We start from the raw sequence: 19443 nt of genomic DNA on the forward strand, positions 1-19443 counted from the left end.
CCCGTATCCTTTCATCACTCATTTGTCTCTTCCCTTTCTCTCCCATTCCCACAGAATTTTCACCTGACGGAAATCTGTGGGCTCAAACACATTCCCTGCCTCAGAGACAGAGTGGCGTTCCCTCAAGACGGCACCATCACACACTCCCGGGATGAGAGACAGGGTTAAGTCCCTGCACCTGAAATATCACACATTTAATATGGTCCCATCCAGTGTGCAGCTCCCCCCACACCGTCTAATCACACACTTCCAGGCCAGACACTAGGTGGCGCTTCGTCCGCACCGTCCAATCACACAATCCGTGTGCCAGACACTCAGTGAAGTTCGCTTCGCTCTCTTCCATAATAAAGCAACGGAGTCAGATAGTCTGTGAATTCCTTTCTCTCTAACCACACTCCCCTTTCACCAATCCCCAGCACTTCCGCGTTCCTGTAGACCTGAATTCTGTGTCTGTTTCAGAGATGGTATGTGTGTGTGACCGGACGCAGCGCCGAAGGAAAAGGGGGAGAGGGATGGCAGTGAAGATGTGGTGAGGTTGCAATTACTGACAGGAAACCGTGTGGAACACGGTCAGCTCTCCGCCATTCTCCCCACAATTCCCTCTGATCACAGAGCGGGAAGCGTTTGGATGCGAGTGGGTAGTAACGGACACGTTGGGGCTGTTGGAGATGAGGTCGTCAACGGAAAATGGGCATCAGGGTGGGTGGGCATGGCAGAGAAGGGGAGGGGTGTAGATCCCACAATGTCGCAAAAACAAAGGGGCTGTTTGTGGACTATAGCGGACTGGAGACAGGCTGAGCTCTATTGACAACAGTGGATTTTCGGTTGAGAGGGTGGCCAGCTTTACGTTCCTCAACAGACACATCACCCAGGATCTAACGCGGACTGTACATAGCAGCTGTGCGGCGAAAAATGAACAACAGCGCCTCTTTCAACTCAGACAGTAGACCAAGTTTGGTATGGGTCCCCGAAACATTAGCACTTTCCACAGGGACACAACAGACAGCATCCTGAGTGGATACATCACTGACTGGTATGGGAACCTTATCCCCTCAATCGCAAGACTTTTCAGAGAGCGGTGTTGACAGCCCAGCGCATCTGTAGATGTGAACTTCCAACGATTCAGAACATTTGCAGAGACAGATGTGAAAAAGGGGCGTGAAGGATTTTCGGGGACCCGAGTCGCCCCAATAACCAACAGTTGCAGCTGCTACCATCCGAGATCGTGTACCGCAGCAAATAAATAAATAAATAAACAAACAAACAAACAAATAAATAAATAAATAAATAAATAAATAAATAAACAAACAAATAAATAAACAAACAGATAAATACATGAGTGAGTGAATGAATGCATGAATGAATAAATAAACAAACAAACAAACAAACAAACAAACAATCAAACAGTACCATCGTGCTCCGGGAGAGAGTCTTTGGCCAGGCCATCAGACGGATTAATTCACGCTGATAGAATTTAATTTCTCTGTTATATTAACAGTTCTCTTGCAGGTAATCTTTATTACATATTGCTATAAATTGCAAATTCCACATTTAAATGTAACATAAAGATTTTTACTCCTCATGAAAATGAAGCATGCAAGTACAACGTCAATTCAAATCAATTGACGGAGACGGGGAGGGGTGTAGATGAGGGATAAGGTGACGGAGATGGGGAGGGGTGTAGATGGGGGACAAGGTGACGGAGACGGGGAGGGGTGTAGATGAGAGACAAGGTGGCGGAGATGGGGAGGGGTGTAGATGAGGGACAAGGTGACGGAGATGGGGAGAGTTGTAAATGAGGGATAAGGTGACGGAGACGGGGAGGGGTGTAGATGAGGGACAAGGTGACGGAGATGGGGAGGGGTGTAGATGGGGGACAAGGTGACGGAGACGGGGAGGGGTGTAGATGAGGGACAAGGTGACGGAGACGGGGAGAGTTGTAAATGAGGGATAAGGTGACGGAGACGGGGAGGGGTGTAGATGAGGGACAAGGTGGCGGAGACGGGGAGGGGTGTAGATGAGGGATAAGGTGACGGAGATGGGGAGGGGTGTAGATGGGGGATAAGGTGACGGAGACGGGGAGGGGTGTAGATGAGGGATAAGGTGGCGGAGACGGGGAGGGGTGTAGATGAGGGATAAGGTGACGGAGATGGGGAGGGGTGTAGATGAGGGACAAGGTGGCGGAGACGGGGAGGGGTGTAGATGTGGGACAAGGTGACGGAGATGGAGAGGGGTGTAGATGAGGGATAAGGTGACGGAGATGGGGAGGGGTGTAGATGAGGGATAAGGTGACGGAGATGGGGAGGGGTGTAGATGAGGGATAAGGTGACGGAGATGGGGAGGGGTGTAGATGAGGGATAAGGTGACGGAGATGGGGAGGGGTGTAGATGAGGGATAAGGTGACGGAGATGGGGAGGGGTGTAGATGAGGGATAAGGTGACGGAGATGGGGAGGGGTGTAGATGAGGGACAAGGTGGCGGAGATGGGTAGGACTGCAGAGTGGTCTGGAGTTGCCGAGGATATCTTCAATCTTACACTTTTGCAGACGGAATTTACCCCCTACTTGAAAATGCGGAAAGTGACACCATGCCCGAGAAGAGTAGGGTGAGCTTCCTCAACTACACTCGCCCAGTGTCACTCACAATGCTGTGATTATGCGCTTTGAGAGTCGGGTCACACCCAGAGTTATCCTCTGCTCCAGCACGGACGTGGACGCGCTGCACCCTGACGATGAGCACAATAGGTCTACATCCGATAGGACCCTGTTCGCTCCCCACTGGTCACTGGGCCACTTGGACAATACAACACCGGGCAGCTGTCCTCCTCATTGGGAAAACTCAGTCAGTGCAGATCGGCAGCGAAATCCCCGATCTACAGATAGTGCTGAGGAAGCAGAGAGGCTACAGAATGTTCCAGAGAGATTGAGAGAATGGGGAAAGAAGGGGCGGATGGATCACAGCGTCGGGATGTGTATGGTCATGCACTTTGGTGGAGGAAATAAAGGCACAGACTGTTTTATAAACGGGGAGAGAATTCAAACACTTGAGGTACAAACAGACTTGGGAGTCCTTGTGCTGTATTCCCTGAAGATGAATTTGCAGGCGGAGTCGGTGGCGAGGAAGCCAAATGCAATGTCACATTCAGGTCGAGAATATTAGAATAGAACAGCAGGGGTGTAACGTTGAGGCTTTATAAAGCACTGGTGAGGTCTCAACGAAGATTGTCAGCAGTTCCGGGTCCTTTACCTCATCCGGCCGGATGTGTTTGAATTGGAGAGTGTTGAAAGGAAGTTCACGGAAATGATTCCGGGATTGAACAGATTAATTAATCTGGGGCGTTTTATGGCTGGAGATCTGAAGAATGGTGGGGTCGTGGGAGGTGGGAGGGTGGTGGTTGGTGTTGTTGAAACCGATCAAATGCTTGAAGTCCTCGATAAAATCAACGTGGAGAAAAGTTTCCCTATGGTGGGAGAGTCTAAGGCCAGTAGGCCCACCTGGAATAGCGGACCGTCATTTTAAAACGCCGATGAGGAGAATTTCGTTTGCCTTTCTGGGATGAACCTATGGAATCTATTGCCACAGCAGGCTGCGAATGATACGACCTGATGTTTAAGGGAGAGGCTGAGAGACTCTTGATTAGTCAGGCCAAGTAGGGATACAGGGAGACGGCGGGAGACAGGGGCTGAGAGGGAAATGGATCGACCATCATGAAATGACGGAGTAGACCCGATTTGCCAAAGAGCTTAATTCTGCCTCTCTATCCTATGATCATATTTGAAGTTCCTGTGTTTCTGGGTGTCAGCATCTCAGAGGATCTACACTGGGCATGTAAACAGGAAGAAAGTGTCTTCATCGGCAGGCATCCGGCATTCGGAACCTCCATTACCCGGAGCATGGTTAGCTGTCACTTTCCCTTTAAGCTTCTGAGCGCCAATGATTGTCCGGCAGAATTAAAGGGCTCGTGCTGTATTATCTTTTCTAATGCTGCAGAATGTGATCTAATCTTTGATTTTCGTCATTGTCGTTTTGTTTATTTCGCGAAGTCTGAGAGTATTCCGGACCATTCTCTACACTTGCCGTCAACGCCACGCATACCTCTCCCATTACAGAAAGTGTGACAACGTCAGGAGTCTGAGAAGATTTGGCCCTTCACTGAAGACAAGGAAATGTCTGCAGACGGACATTGGGAGCATTCTGACTTGGAGCATCGCCGCCTGGTGTGGAGGCCGCAAGGGACAGGGTCACCGGAGGCTGCAGAGGGGTGTAGACTCAACCAGCGTCAAGGGCACCACCTTCCCCAGCATCGAGGATATCTTCAAGAGGCGATGCCTCGAGAAGGGGGCATCCATCAGGGAGGCACCTCATCCGGGGACAGGCTCCCTTGTCAATACACCATCGGGGAATGGGTACAAAAGCCTGAGCTCCCAACTGTTCAGAGACACCTTCTTCCCCTTCAACACCACGTTTTCGAACGAATGCTCAACGCCTCCACATTTTACCGATTTTTTATTATCTTTTTTTTTTGGTAATTTACATTGATCCTACATCTTTGCGCCGTATCGATACGGCAAAGCAACAAATTCCAGCTTTTATGAGTTTCAGATAATAATTGAAATAGCGATTCTTGTCGAAAACATCCGATGGGGTGGACAGGATACTTTGCCCGCTGGTCTTCACCAGTCACACTGAGTCCAGGAGTCGGGAGGTCACGTTGCCGTGGGACAAGACGTAGGTGAAAATGCCGCTGAACTGGATATATTGTACAGTGAGTTCTAGGGGATGTGGCCGAAACTCGGAGCACTGAGCTATGGTGGGAGCGAGGGAAACTTGGGGCTTTAGTCCCCGGAGAGTAGTTGTAAATTTACAGATTTCCATAAACCCAAGTGGGGCACAGGCAGAGAGAATAGGCATAAGCTTTTCCACAGGGTTGGGCTGTTGAGCACCAGACGGCACAGGATTGATTTGAAAGTGGATGGAAAGCAGAGAGAGAGAGAGAGAGAGAGAGAGAGAGAGAGAGAGAGATCAGGGAGTCAGAGGGCTTAGAGAGAGAACGGGAGAACGGGGAGGGGAGGTACAGAGTCCCTGGGGAGGGAAGGGGAGAGAGGTGTAACAGATCTGCGGAGGATGCAGAGAAAGAGTGGGTTGAGTAAGTTAAGTAAGTTAGAGGAAATTTGAGGAGGTGACGGGGCAGAGAGAAAGGTAGACAGAGCTTGGAAGAGCGGGACGGTGGGAATGGCGAGAAAGAAAGGGATAGACGGCGGGACGGGTTTGTCGGTGTCTGGTGTAGAGAATCTGCTTGCGATAAGAGGAAATGGAGTAGGAGGGTGGGGCAGAGAGGGTAGGGAGCAAATTTAGAAATGATTTAGGAGTGAGAGTGATAGAGAGAGAAGGGAAAAATGGGAGTAGTCACTTCATTCACGTCGCCTCCTCTGGCTGTTGGCAGAGACCCTGGATCTCTTCAGGAATATCCGGGAACAAAGGTGCCGACTTCTCGCAGATGAAACGCCGATCTCTATCACAAGGGTAACTGCCTAAGTACGCCTCGCAGTCTCTGCAGTTGGACGTCCACGGGGACACATTGTACAAGAGGGTCATGCCCACAGTCCTGTCCAAGAGGGTTAAACAATTTCAACAGAGACAAAACAGCTCTAGCAGAGAATCCGAGCCGAGACCATCCCCAAGCTAATCTCATGGATTCGCTCTCTGCTAACAGCCTGTGTCATTCCCCAAACCCATCCCACTCAACCGCTCTCTCCCCACCGCTCCGTGTCAGTACTCGGACAGATACCACGGTCCCAATGTCTCACCACAATCCCGTATCCCCCAAACTAATCCCACCGAACCGCTTCCTCACCAGAGTCCTCTGTCAGTCCCCATACGAATCGACCAGGCCCACCCTCTCCCTTCTGATCTGTTTCATTCCCAAAACAAACCCCACTGTCCCATCGACTCACCACAGAACAATGGCTGTCCCGAAAGGAATCCCACTGATCCACACTCTTCCTTCAGCCCTGTGCCGGTCCCAGATTAATCCCGTTGCCCCACCCTCTACCCAGAGCATCGTGCCTGTCCCCTAACATATCCCACAACACCGCGCTCTCCCCATAGTCTCTGGTCCGCCTCCAGACTTATACCACTGGCACCCTCTCCCCCACATCCTTGCCTCAGATCGCAAAATAATCCCGTTCACCCACTGTGTGACTATCACCCTATATCGTCTCCAAATTAATCGTTTTCTTATCCTCGCCCTCAGATCCATTTCATTCACCAAACTAATCTTACTGTTGCTTTCTCTAGTCACAGCCAGGCGATATGCGTCAGTGCCAAAATAATCCCTGTGCCCACTGTCCCCTGGCAGTTTCCGAAATATTCCCACTGCCCTGCCCTTCCCCGACAGACACCTGTCGGTCCCAAAATGTTCCCACAGTACCGCACGCTCCCGACAACCTCGTACAGTCTAATCGTAAACTAATCCAATTTTCTTCCGTCAGGACTATGTCATTGTCCAACTCTTTCACCACGTATCAGTGCAAATCTCACCCGTTTTCGCATTTTCCAATCCAGAGTGCAATGTTTCGGTACAACAGTTTGTTGGATGCAAAGCTCTGGGAAATTAAATTTACTTGATCAATGCCAAGAATTGAAAACAATCTACGTAGCTTCTCTCTGTTCATTACAAAACAAATCTGTGATAGGACGGTGTGGAGGGAGATTCACTCTGTGTCTGACCCCGGGAGTGAGTGATGGGACGGTGTGGAGGGGGATTCACTCTGTGTCTGACCCCGGGAGTGAGTGATGGGACGGTGTGGAGGGGGATTCACTCTGTGTCTGACGGCGGGAGTGTGTGATGGACGGTGTGTTGGGAGATTCACTCTGGGTCTGACCCCGTGAGAGTGTGATGGGACGGCGTAGAGGGAGATTCACTCTGTGTCTGACCCCAGGAGGCTGTGACGGGACGGTGTGGAGGGAGATTCACTCTGTGTCTGACCCCGGGAGTGTGTGATGGGACGATTTGGAGGGAGATTCACTCTGTGTCTGACCCCGGGAGTGTGTGATGGGACGGTGTGGAGGGGGAGTCACTCTGTGTCTGACGGCGGGAGTGAGTGATGGGACGGTGTGGAGGGGGATTCACTCTGTGTCTGACCCCGGGAGTGAGTGATGGGACGGTGTGGAGGAGGATTCACTCTGTGTCTGACGGCGGGAGTGTGTGATGGACGGTGTGTTGGGAGATTCACTCTGGGTCTGACCCCGTGAGTGTGTGATGGGACGGCGTAGAGGGAGATTCACTCTGTGTCTGACCCCAGGAGGCTGTGACGGGACGGTGTGGAGGGAGATTCACTCTGTGTCTGACCCCGGGAGTGTGTGATGGGACGGTGTGGAGGGAGATTCAGTCTGTGTCTGACCCCGGGAGTGTGTGATGGGACGGTGTGGAGGGAGATTCACTCTGTGTCTATCCCCGGGTGTGTGTGCTGGGAGTGTATGTTGTGTGTTCAATCTGTGACTGAATCCGCGAGTGTGTGATGATTCCTTTGTTACTGTGAGACCTTCTCGTGCTGTGACACATACCGCTTCATCCCTTGAATTGATTTCCAGCAGCCTTGAGTCACGGTTTGAACATTCTTCCATCGCTTGGCGGAAAGATGCTTCAAACGTGGATACGTAATAACACCGGTCTTTATTTTTCATCCAGTCCTTGGAACACGTTTGCTCTGGAAATCAGGAACAAGGAACAGTGAGACACAGAGCGAATCTCCCTGCACGCGGTCCCATCACGCACACCTGAAGCCAGGCACAGAGTGAATCCCCTCCCCCCACTCCCCAGACCGGCACATCACATTAACAAGGATCAGGTACAGTGAGGTTCCCTCCACACTGTCCATCACACATTCCAGGGGTCAAGCCTCAGAGTGAATCTAGGACCACACTGTCCCATCGCACACGCCCGGGGAGGGACACAGAACGAAGTTCCCTTCAGAACGTCCCGTCACAGATTCATAGGATGAGGCACAGAGTGAAGTTCCCTCCGCATCATTCATCACAGTCTCTCCAATCAGGCACACATTGAGGCTACATCTACCACCTCCCCACACCGTCCCATCACATTAACAAGGATCAGGTAAAGTGAAGTTCCCACCACACCGTCCTCTCACACACTCCCGGGGTCAGACACAGAGTGATTCTCCTAACACACTGTCCCATCACACACGACCGGGGTCAGTCTCACACTGAGGCTTTCTCTCCACCACATTATCACACACTCCTTGGGTCAAACATGGAGTGGAGTTCGCTGCACACTACCGCCCGTGATCAGATAAAAAAAATGAAACACTCTGCACCATCCCCCCGCATACTTCCATGGTCAGACACAGTATGATGCTCCTTCTACCCGCTGACATCACACAACACAGTGGTCTGAAAGCGAGAGAAGCCCCCTCCGCACCGTCCTATCACAGACCCCTGGTTTCAAACACAGAGCGAAACGCTATCCAGGCACGCATCACTGTTCCTGGTGTCAGACGCACACACAACGCCCCCCCCAAACGCACTCACACACTTCACCACACTTCCCATCACAGCTTCTCTTCACACGCACACACTGTCAAACACAGGTTCCAATTATACACCCAAGGTGTGAGACACGGGTTTAAGCTCCCTGCAGATCGCCCGATTACACTCTCCCGAGCTCCGAAACAGAGTGAATCTAATTCCACTCCGTCCCGTCAGAGAACAGAATTTAGATCCGTCCAGAAAGTCCAATCACATCCAGCCTTGGTCAGACCCAGTGTGAATCCCTCTCTCCACGGCCCCATCACACACTCCAGCAGTCAGACACAAAAATAAGCTGTAAAGTTACGTCTCACTATCTCGTGGTCAGACACAGAGAATCCTTCTCCACAACGACCCATCACACTCTCCTGGATTCAGTGATAAAATGAAACTTACTCCACGCAGCCCCATCACACATTCACCGGGTCAAACACAGAGTGAATCACCCTCCATGCCATCTCTTCACACACTCCCGATGTCAAGCACAGAGTGACGCTTCCTCTCTCCATGCTTGCCCTGTGGTGAGCAACGGGTTAAAGAGGGGGATGATGCCTCACCTCTTCTGCTGGTCAACAATTCACAGATTTGAGCCTTGGTTTCGTTGACAGATCTGTACTTCGTTTCCATCTCAGTGAACTGGTGACGGAGATCGCTGTGCATTCCTTTAAGAAAAGACAGATTAGAGTTGAGCGAGGAAAGTTTAACTCATGGTAGTTTCGGTCAGAGGTGACCTTAGACTGACGCATCTGTAATTCTGAGAAAGATGGTGAAGGATGTTTAGCTTTTACAGTGACACGTGAGTCAACGTCACGCCACTGAATAGGTCACGAAGAGTGTTGTGTCAGTGTCACCGTGAAGGTTGTCACAGTGAAGGATGTACTGGTGGCACAGTGAGAGGCGTCGGCGGAAGCATAGGGGCGTGTCTGTGTCACTGAGACGTTTGCAGTGCCCTGGTGAACGTTCTGTTGTTGTTACAGTGGGGTCTGTGTTAGCATGGTGGTGATGATCGATTCCCTGTCTCAGCTCGGGGCCGGTTCGAGTTGTTGTGAGCGACCTGTCGGTGTCACTGTAATAGGAGTTTCTGTGCCCCGGAGAGAGGTGTACCGGGACACAATGAAGTGTATCTGGACGTTACGGCGAGGGAAATGTCAAGAGTTCGGGATCTGGTATGTCCCGGTGTGTGGGGTATCTGTGTAATGTGTGTGTGCTGGTCTCATTCAGATGGGTTTGTCTGTGTCACGGTGAGAGGCATGACATGACCACGGCGTGTATGAGATTGTCACGCTGAGGTGTGTGTCGCTGAGATGGAGAGGACTATGTCGGTGTCATTGTGAATTTAGGTGTCGGTATTACCGTAAAGGGTGTTCCTGTGTCAGGGTGAGGTGTGGGTAATTGCCTCAGTGAGAGGTGCATCGGTGTTAGTTGAGGGGCAATACTGTCTCGGGAAGTGGTGTTACATTGACCTGTGAGTTTTTGTCACGATGCGCTGCGGAGCGGATCACGCTGAGGAGCGTGAAAATGTCACGGGGTACGGTACGCCAGTGTCACAGAGAAGATCGTGTCGCTGTCACTGTGAGGTGTGTTTCGGTGTCGCCTTGAGGAGTGTATCAATGACACGGTCAGGGGCATGTCGATGTTACAATGAGGGGTGTGTTGCGGTCAGTGTGACTGCCATGTGTGTATCACCGCGATGGTCGTGTCAGTGTCACGGTTAGGAGATCATTTGTGTCCCGTTGAATGTCGTGACCGTGACAGCGTTGATAATATTATGGTGAATGGCGTGACTGTGTCAGGAAGAGTCTTGATTTTGTTACGCTGAAGACCGTATTTTTATCACGGTTAGGGATGTTTCCTTGTCATGGTGATGGGTTTAATCGGTGTGACGGTAAGCGGCGTGTCGGTGTCACTGTGGTATTTTACAATAACAATTTATTCCACTCTCTTTATTTACGGTCTGACTGCACTCGGAGACCGTTCCACTCACCATGGATCGAGAGTCCGACCACTATCACGATGAGGGCGGATGTAACTAGGCAGAGTAGGCAGATCAGACGGTACGGTCTATTTCCGATCTTCACTTTCGACTGTTGTTCATGCGCAGCTGTGGAGAGACCGCAAGACCACGGGAACATAAGATATAGTAGCAGAAGTAGGACATTCGGGCCATCGCGTCTCCTCCGTCTTTCAATCGTGGCCTGAAACAATTTTTCCAGTCAACCATGCTCACGTGCATTCTCCCCATGCCCCTGAAGCCCTGGCTAATCAATAACTTATCAATCTCTACCTAAAATGCACCCAATGATTTGGCTTCACAGCCGCTCGTTTCAACAATTTCCACAGATTTACCACGGTCTGACTAAAGTAATTTCTCTGCGTCTCCGTTCTAAATGGACATTCTTTAATCCTGAGTTTGTGTCTTCTTGCCCTAGATTACACTACTATTGAAATTAACTTTGCCGTATCTAATCTATTAAGGTGTTTTAACATTCGGAATGTTTCCATGAGATCCCCCCCCCCCATTCTCCTGAACTCCAGGGAACACAGCACCAGAGATGTGGGTACCCTGTAGAGACGGTGTGAATACGCAGAGTCATTTTCTCTCGACTTGGAGAACCCAGGGCCAGAGATCACAGGTCTGAGCTGAGAGGAGAAAGAAGGAAACAAATTTAACTGGGGAGCCGAGTGACAACCCGTTGTTGCCCAGATGGTGGTCAGTCCACGGCACAAACTGCCAGAGGTAGTGCTCGAGGCAGATGCATTAGAAACTTGGACACTTGGGATTTCACACGTGATCCCTTCAGAATGGCGCCGCAACTGTGAACTCTGACCTGTCTGTACAGTGACTCGCATCTCGCCGTGTCCCGAGGCAATTGGAGGGTCCTCACGCTCATCGCTGAGAGGTTCATCTATCCCAAAGTTCAGCTCTGTGTCGGTGGAGGTCTGACGGTCTGAGGTTGAAAGTGTGAGAATGAGAGAGAGAGAAATGAAAGGAGGAGAGACCCGTAAATAATGGGGGAAGGGCGAGCACAGAGAGAGACAAATAAATATAGAGTGCGGAAAGAGAGGGCAGAGAGGTAGGGATTGGAAGTGAAGGAGAGATGGAAGTGAGGGGAGAGAGCCAAAGAGACAGAGCAGGAGAGTGAGGAGTGAGCGATTGCAGCGATGGGCGAGAAAATGGGAGTGGATGGGGGCGAGAAAGGGGAAAGACAGGGAGAGCGAATAAATAAAGTGAGTGAGGTGGTGCCGGAAGGGGAGTGAGACTAGAAAGAGGGATAGCGAAAGCGAAGATGAAAGTGAGGATTGGGATGATAAATTTGGGAGGCAGAGGGGTGAGAGACAAAGGGAGCGATAGAGAAAGGGAGTAGGTTAAAGAGAGAGGGTTAACAGCGAGGGTTGAGAGAGTGTGGAGTGGTAGTGGATCGGAAAATTGGGGGAGAGCGAAACGGGATGTACGTGAAGAGAGACGACAGGAGGGTGCAGAAGTGGAGGGACGAAGTGTCTTGTACACTTGTGAGTATAGCACGTGACACATTGAGAGTGACGTCAGTAATATGACCTCCGACCTGCTTGCGCAGGCACAATAATCTGATGAAAGCGTGTTGAGTCTATCTTTGAGCCTGACGAAGCTTGTTTTCGTATCTTCCCCCGATGTGGGGGAGTATGTGTGGAGAGGGGGTGGGTTGTAAGCCAATTATCCAGGATGGGCCGGAGTGGTTTGAAACGGGACTGGTGCTGGAAGACTGGCGTATTGCTCATGTAGTTCCATTGTTTAAAAACGGTTCTAACAGTAAACCTAGCTATTATATGCCTGTCGGTTGGACGTCAGTGGTGGGACAATTAATAGAAGTATTCTTAGAGATGGTATATATTATTATCTGGATAGACCGGGTCTGATTAGGAACAGTCAGCATGGATTTTTCATTGTGGAAGGTCTTGTTTGACAAATCGTATTGAATTTTGGAAGAGGTCGCGGGTAAGGTTCCGCACGGAATGTTAGTTAGGAAGGTTCAATCGTTAGGTATTAATATTAAAGTAGCAAAATGGATTCAACAGTGGCTGGATGGGAGATGCCAGAGAGTAGTGGTGGATAACTGTTTGTCAGGTTGGAGGCCGGTGACTATTGTGCCTCAGAGATCTGTACTGGGCCAATGTTCTTTGTCATATACATTGATGACCTGGATGATGGGGTGAAATTTGGATTAGTAAGTATACAGATGACACCGCAGGTGGTGTTGTGGATAATGTGGTTGGTTTTCAAAGCATGCAGTGACATTTAGGCCAGTGAGAAGAGTGGGCTGAACGATTGAAGATGGAGTTTAAAGCTGATAAATGTGAGGTTCTACATTTAGGTAGGAATAATCAAAATAGGTTATACATGATAAATGGTAGGCCATTAAGAAACGCAGAAGAACAGAGTGATCTAGGAATAATGGTGCACAGTTCCCTGAAGGTGGAATCTCATGTGGATAGGGTGATGAAGAAATTTTTTGGTATGCTGGCCTTTATAAATCAGAGCATTGAGTATAGGAGTTGGGATGTAATGTTAAGATAGTACAAGACATTGGTGAGGCCAAATATGGAGTATTGTGGAAGGTTGTGGACACCGAATTATAGGAAAGATGTCAACAAAATAGTGTGAGTACAGAGGAGATTTACTGGGATGTTACCTGTGTTTCAGCACCTAAGTTAAAGGCAAATGTTGAGCAAGTTAGGCCTTTGGAGCATAGAAGGTTGAGGGGGCTTTAAATACCTCTAAAATTATGAGGGGGATAGATAGAGTGACGTGGATAGGCTTTTTCCTTTGAAAGTCGGGGAGATTGAAAACAAGAGGACGTGAGTTGAGATTTAAGGAGCAAAAGTTGATGAGTAACACGAGGGGGGATTTCTTTACTCAGAGAGTGACAGCTGTGTGGAAAGAGCTTCCAGTAGAAGTAGTAGAGTCAGGATGGTATTGTCTTTTAAGGTAAAAATGGATAGGTACATGGACAGGAAAGGAATGGAGGATTATGGGGCTGATTGCGTGTCGGTGGGACTAGATGGGAGTAAGCGTTCGGCACGGAATAGAAGGGTCGAGATGGCCTGTTTCCGTGCTGTAATTGTTGTATGGTTATATCTAGAGAGTCTTTATTACGGTAGCTGCACTAGTGCCGCAGCGGGAAGTGTGGATAGAGACCGTGGATTTGGGGCTGCCTGATCTGCTCGATTCAGGCTGACTGAGAATAAAGTGTCATAACTGGCAAACTTGCTGGTCAGAGAACAATAATTGATGCAGGCCTGGAGCAGAGCCAATGAATACTGTTAAAGTCCAGACACGTGACCTGTAGCCAATGACACTGGGATGCAATAGTGAATGTTTATTTAATTAATATAAAACAACGCTTCAATCTACTGGCGGGTGTAACTGGGCGTGAGAACAATTATCGTGGATGTGGGGTGCCCTACGAACCCATGGAAATTCTGACGCGTCTACGAGGAACATGTGGCCAGCAGCAGAACCTCCCTTTCAATTGGTGATAATTTTCCTGTTCTCTGACTGTGCATGGAAGGTCAGGGTGAGTTAGCCGGTGTGAACAAAAGGTCGTAAGTGTATAAATTTACAAACCTGGTAAATTAGACAATCAAGGTACTTGTCGGTAAATACGACTCTGATCATTATTACAATGGAGATTTGCGAAAATATTGTCAGAACCCGATCAAGGGAGTTACAGAGAGAGGTCAGGAAGGTTGGGATTATATTCCTTGCAGAACAGGAGTGACCTTCCAGAGGTATTTAAAGCCAAGAGGTGCAGAAGCAAGAGTGAATACGTAGAGTTGTTTTCTATCACCTTGGAGAATCGGGGACCAGAGCTCGCAGGTCTATAATCAGATGGGAAACATGCAAACACATTGAATTGGGGAGCCGATTAATAACCCTTTGTTACCCAGATTCTGGTCAGTCCATGGCACCAACTGCCAGAGGTAGTGGTCGAGACAGATGCATTAGAAACTTGGACACTTGGGATTTGACACATGACCCCTTCAGAATTGCGCCGGTACTGTGAACTCTGACCTGTCTGTGCAGTGAGTCGCAGCTCGCCGGGTCCCGAGGCAATGGGAGGATCCTCACCCTCATGGACGAGGGGTTCATCTTTCCCAATGTTCAGCTCTGTGTCGGTAGAGGTCTGAGAGTCTGTGGAAGAAAGTGAGTGAATGAGAGAGAGAGAAATAAAAGGAGGAGAGACCGTTAAATAATGGGGGAATGGTGAGCACAGAGAGACAAGAACAGAGTGCGGAAAGCGAGGGCTGAGAGGTAGGGATTGGAAGTGAGAGAGTGGTGGAAGTGAGGAGAACGATCCGAGGAGACAGAGCAGGAGATTGAGGATGAAAAGGATAAATGGGGTGAGGAGAGACTGATTGCAGCGATGGGCGAGAAAATGGGAGAGAATGGGGGCGAGAAAGGGGAAAGACACGGAAAGGGAATAAGTAAAGAGAGCGAGGTGGTGCCGGAAGGGGAGTGAGACTAGAAAGCGGGATAGCGAAAGCGAAGGTGAGAGTGGGGACTTGGAGGATAGATTTGGGAGGCAGAGGGGTGAGAGACAAAGGGAGCGATAGAGAAAGGGAGAGAGGTTAAAGAGAGAGGGTTAACAGCGAGGGTTGAGAGGGTGTGGAGTGGTAGTGGATCGGAAAATTGTGTGAGAGCGAAATGGAATGAACGTGAAGAGAGACAGACAGGAGGGAGCGGGTGGAGGGACGGAGTGTATTGTACACTTGTGAGTATAGCACGTGACACATTGAGAGTGACATCAATAATATGACCTCCGACCTGCTTGCGCAGGTACAATAATCTGATAAAAGCGTGTTGAGTCTGTCTTTGAGCCGACGAAACTTGTTTTCGTATATTCACCCGATGTGGGGGAGCATGTGTGGAGAGGGGGTGGGTTGTAAGTCAATTATCCAGGGTTGGTCGCAGTGGTTAGAAACGGGGATGGTGCTGGAGGACTGGCGTATTGCTCATGTAGTTCCATTGTTTAAAAAGGGTTCTAACAGTAAATCTAGCTATTATATGCCTGTCGGTTTGACGTCAGTGGTGGGCCAATTAATAGAGGTATTCTTAGAGATGGTATATATAATTATCTGGATAGACAGGGTCTGATTGGGAACAGTTAGCATCGATTTGTCATTGTGGAAGGTCATGTTCGACAAATCTTAGTGAATTTTTGAAGAGGTCGCCAGGAACGTTGACGAGGGTAAATCAGTGGATGTTGTCTATATCGACTTCAGTAAGGCCTTGGACAAGGTACCGTACGGAAGGTTAGTTTGGAAAGTTCAATCGTTAGGTATTAATATTAAAGTAGCAAAATGGATTCAACAGTGGCTGGATGGGAGATGCCAGAGAGTAGTGGTGGATAACTGTGGATTTGAGGCTGTCTGATCTGCTCGATTCAGGCTGACTGAGAACAAAGTGTCACCAATGACAGATTGTCACTTGGTAGTCAATGGACAATAATTGATGCAGGCCTGTAGCAGAGCCAATGAAAACTGTTAACAGTCAGAAACGTGACCTGCAGCCAATGACACTGGAATGCAATGTTTAGGTAATTAATATAAAACAACGCCTCAAGTCTTCTGGCCGGTGTAACTCTGCGTGATAACAATTATCGTGGAGATGGGGAACCCCACAGACCCGTGGAAATTTTGAAGCGGCTACGAGGAACAAGTGGCCAGCAGCAGAATCTCCCTTTCAATTGGTGAAATCTTTTCTGTTCTCTGACTGTGCATGGAAGGTCAGGGTGAGTTAGCCGGTGTGAACACAAGGTATTTAGTGTATAAACTCACGTGCTTGGTAAATTAGATAATCAAGGTACTTGTCGGTAAATACGACCCTGATCATTATTGCAATGGAGATTTGCGAAAATATTGTCGGACCCGATGAAGGGAGTTACAGGGTGAGGTCAGGAAGGTTGGGACTACATTCCTTGCAGTGCAGGGCTGACCTTTCAGAGGTATTTAAAGCAACGAGGTGCAGAAACAGCGTGATTACGTAAAGTAATTTTCTTTCGTCTTGGAGAATCGGGGACCAGAGCTCGCAGGTCTGAGTTGAGAGGGGAAACATGCAAACATATTGAATTGGTGAGCCGATTAATAACCCTTTGTTACCCAGACTGTGGTCAGTCCAAGGCACAAACTGCCAGAGGTAGTGGTCGAGGCAGAAGCATTAGAAACTTGGACACTTGGGATTTGACACATGACCCCTTCAGAACGGCGTCGTTACTGTGAACTCTGACCTGTCTGTGCAGTGACTCGCAGCTCGCCGTGTCCCGGGGCAATGGGAGGATCCTCAGCCTCATCGATGAGGTATTCGTCTTTCCCAAAGATCGACTCTGAGTCGGTGGAGGTCTGACTGTCTGGGGAAGAAAGTACGAGAATGAGAGAGAGAGAAATACAAGGAGGAGAGACCGGTAAATAATGGGAGAAGGGTGAGGACTGAGAGACAAGAACATAGAGTGCATAAAGAGAGGGCTGAGAGGTAGGGATTGGAAGTGAGAGACGTTGGAAGTGGGGGAGAGAGCAGAGGAGACAGAGCAGGAGAGTGAGGATGAAAAGGATAAATGGACTGAGGAGTGAGCGATTGGAGCGATGGGCGAGAAGATGGGAGCGAATGGAGGCGAGAAAGTGGAAAGACAGAGAGAGGGAAGGAGTAAAGGGAGCGAGGTTATGCCTGAAGCGGAGTGAGACTGGTGAGAGGGATAGCGAAAGAGAAGGTGAGAGTGGGGATTCGGAGGGTAGATTTGGTAGGCAGAGGGGTGCCAGACAAAGGGAGCGAGAGAGGGAGAAATAGAGAAGGTTAAGAGATAGAGTTAAGAGAGTGTGGTGAGCGTGAGGGACAGCAAGGCGTGGTGAATACAGAGGGTGAGAGGTTGAGGAGGGGGAGTTGATCCGAAAATTAGGGGACAGCGAGAGGAGATGAACGGGGACAGAGACTGAGATAGGAGGGAGTGGAAGTGGAGGGACTAATTGAAGGGAATGAGGGAAAGAGTGCGCGAGGACAGTGAGAACGGTAGAGAGTGGGAATGTGAAAGAGAGAGAGCAGAGAGTGCGGGGAAGGGGAGAGTGCGGAAAAGGAATTGCATAGATGGGAAATGGCAACAAAGAGCAGTAGGCGTAGAAGGGGAGAGATTATGGAAAAGACAGAGAGAAGGGTTGGAAAAGGGGGAAAGCGTGAGAAGGATGCGTGAGAAAGAAGCGTGATAAAGGAATTAGTGGGACAGAGAGGGTGAAAAGTGGATGAGAGAGTATTAGCGTGTGAAAGATCGGGGAAGAAAGAGCAAGGCAGGTTAGAGAGAGGAATGAGAGAGTGGGATTCGAACGTGGAGAGGGTCCTTGACATTTCATAAGAGATCCCCTTCCTCAACGCCACTTTCTACTCTCCACCCTCCTCGCAACTCCGCCCAGGCTGTTATTTGCACTCCCCGTTCTCGCATCTCGCCCCCAACAACACAGCTCTCCCGCCTTCTTGCACCTAATTTAAACCCTCACACCATACTCTCACCACAGCACAAATCCCATGGCTTTCTCTTTACCCACCACCACCCAGAGCAATCTACTCATCCCTTTCTACAGCCCTCTCTTTACACCGCCCCTCCCACTGCTCTGCCTCCACCCCGAACCTTCCCTGAGCCCTCCATCCTCACAGACCCTCCCATACAGCTCGTATCTCATCCAGTCTCGCCTGCATTCCCTTTGACATTGTCTCACACGGAACCATTAGGGTTAACGCTGCGCCTGCCATGAAATTTCTCGACAGGAATAGACAGCAGCGAAACAGTCAAAACAACAAAAGTGAATCTGCCCTCCATCTGTCCGGACCCTGGAAACAGAGAGGGGCTTGACATTAAGTTCCACATACGATACATCAGATTCAGCTTGGGACAGAACACTCAGAATCAGAATCACAGTGAAACTCGCTCCACACCCTCCCATCACACATTCCCAGCTTCAGACACAGAACGAATCACCCTCCAAATCATCCTATCGCACACTCCCGGGATCAGACACAAAGGGAATCTCCCTCCTTAACGCCGCAACACACACTTCTGTGGTCAGACAGAGTGAAACTCACTACACACGGTCCAATCACACACTCCCGGGGTCAGACTCAGAGTGAAGTTCCATCTACACACTCCAATTAAACACTTTTGTGCTCAGACACTGATTGACGCTCCATGGGCTCCGTCCCATCACACACTCCCGGGCACAGACACGGAATAAATCACCCTCCACTCCGTCCCGTCACAAACTCCCGGTTCTGACACGGAGTGAAACTCACTCCGCACCGTCACATCACACACTCCCAGTGTCAGAAACAGAGTGAATCTCCATCCACACCGTCACATCACACACTCCCAGGGTCAGAGAAAGAGTGAAGATCCCTCAACACGGTCACATTACCCACTGCTGTGGTCAGAAAGTGAGTGAAACTCCCTCCAAACTCTCACATCAGGCACTCCCGGTGTAAGACACAGAGTGAAGTACCGTCCACACCGTCCCTTTTCCCCAGTACCTGGGACAGAAAGAGAGTGAATCTCCCTCCACACCGTTCCATCGCACGCTCAGGGGTCAGACACAGAGTGATGTTCCATCTATACCGTCCCATGTCACAATCCCTGGGTGAGAAAGAGATAGAAATCCCTACCTCCGTCTCTGCCCTTCTCACTTCTCGATGAAGACCGTGACTCCGGTTTATCGAGCGGCACATTGATGCACGTCTCGCTGTCGTCCATCCTTTCGTGGATCCTCTGCGTCTCTGGGCTCAGCGAGGGGAAGTAACCGTTGTCAGAGGAAGCACGTTGGAGCGCAATAAATAAGGGGAAGGTGAGATGTGGGGAGAGAGAAGAGTCGAAATATAGAGTGTGGATTC

At 49.7% G+C, this 19443-nt stretch overlaps 1 protein-coding gene across 1 annotated transcript; it reads right to left on the reverse strand.

Moving 5' to 3' along the window:
* Nucleotides 1-4979: 4979 nt before the first annotated feature.
* LOC132389917 (uncharacterized) lies at nucleotides 4980-19306 on the reverse strand. Its single transcript, XM_059962484.1, has 9 exons — nucleotides 19219-19306; nucleotides 16811-16930; nucleotides 14596-14715; nucleotides 11375-11494; nucleotides 10531-10647; nucleotides 9104-9208; nucleotides 7566-7708; nucleotides 6540-6604; nucleotides 4980-5604 (listed from the first exon to the last, which is right to left on the reverse strand). The coding sequence occupies exons 1-9, from the start codon at nucleotides 19304-19306 to the stop codon at nucleotides 5415-5417; spliced, it is 1068 nt and encodes a 355-aa protein (XP_059818467.1). The 3' UTR covers nucleotides 4980-5414.
* Nucleotides 19307-19443: the final 137 nt, after the last annotated feature.

This window comes from Hypanus sabinus, unplaced genomic scaffold (assembly GCF_030144855.1).
Source record: "Hypanus sabinus isolate sHypSab1 unplaced genomic scaffold, sHypSab1.hap1 scaffold_705, whole genome shotgun sequence".
In the NCBI taxonomy this organism is placed as follows: Eukaryota; Metazoa; Chordata; class Chondrichthyes; order Myliobatiformes; family Dasyatidae; genus Hypanus; species Hypanus sabinus.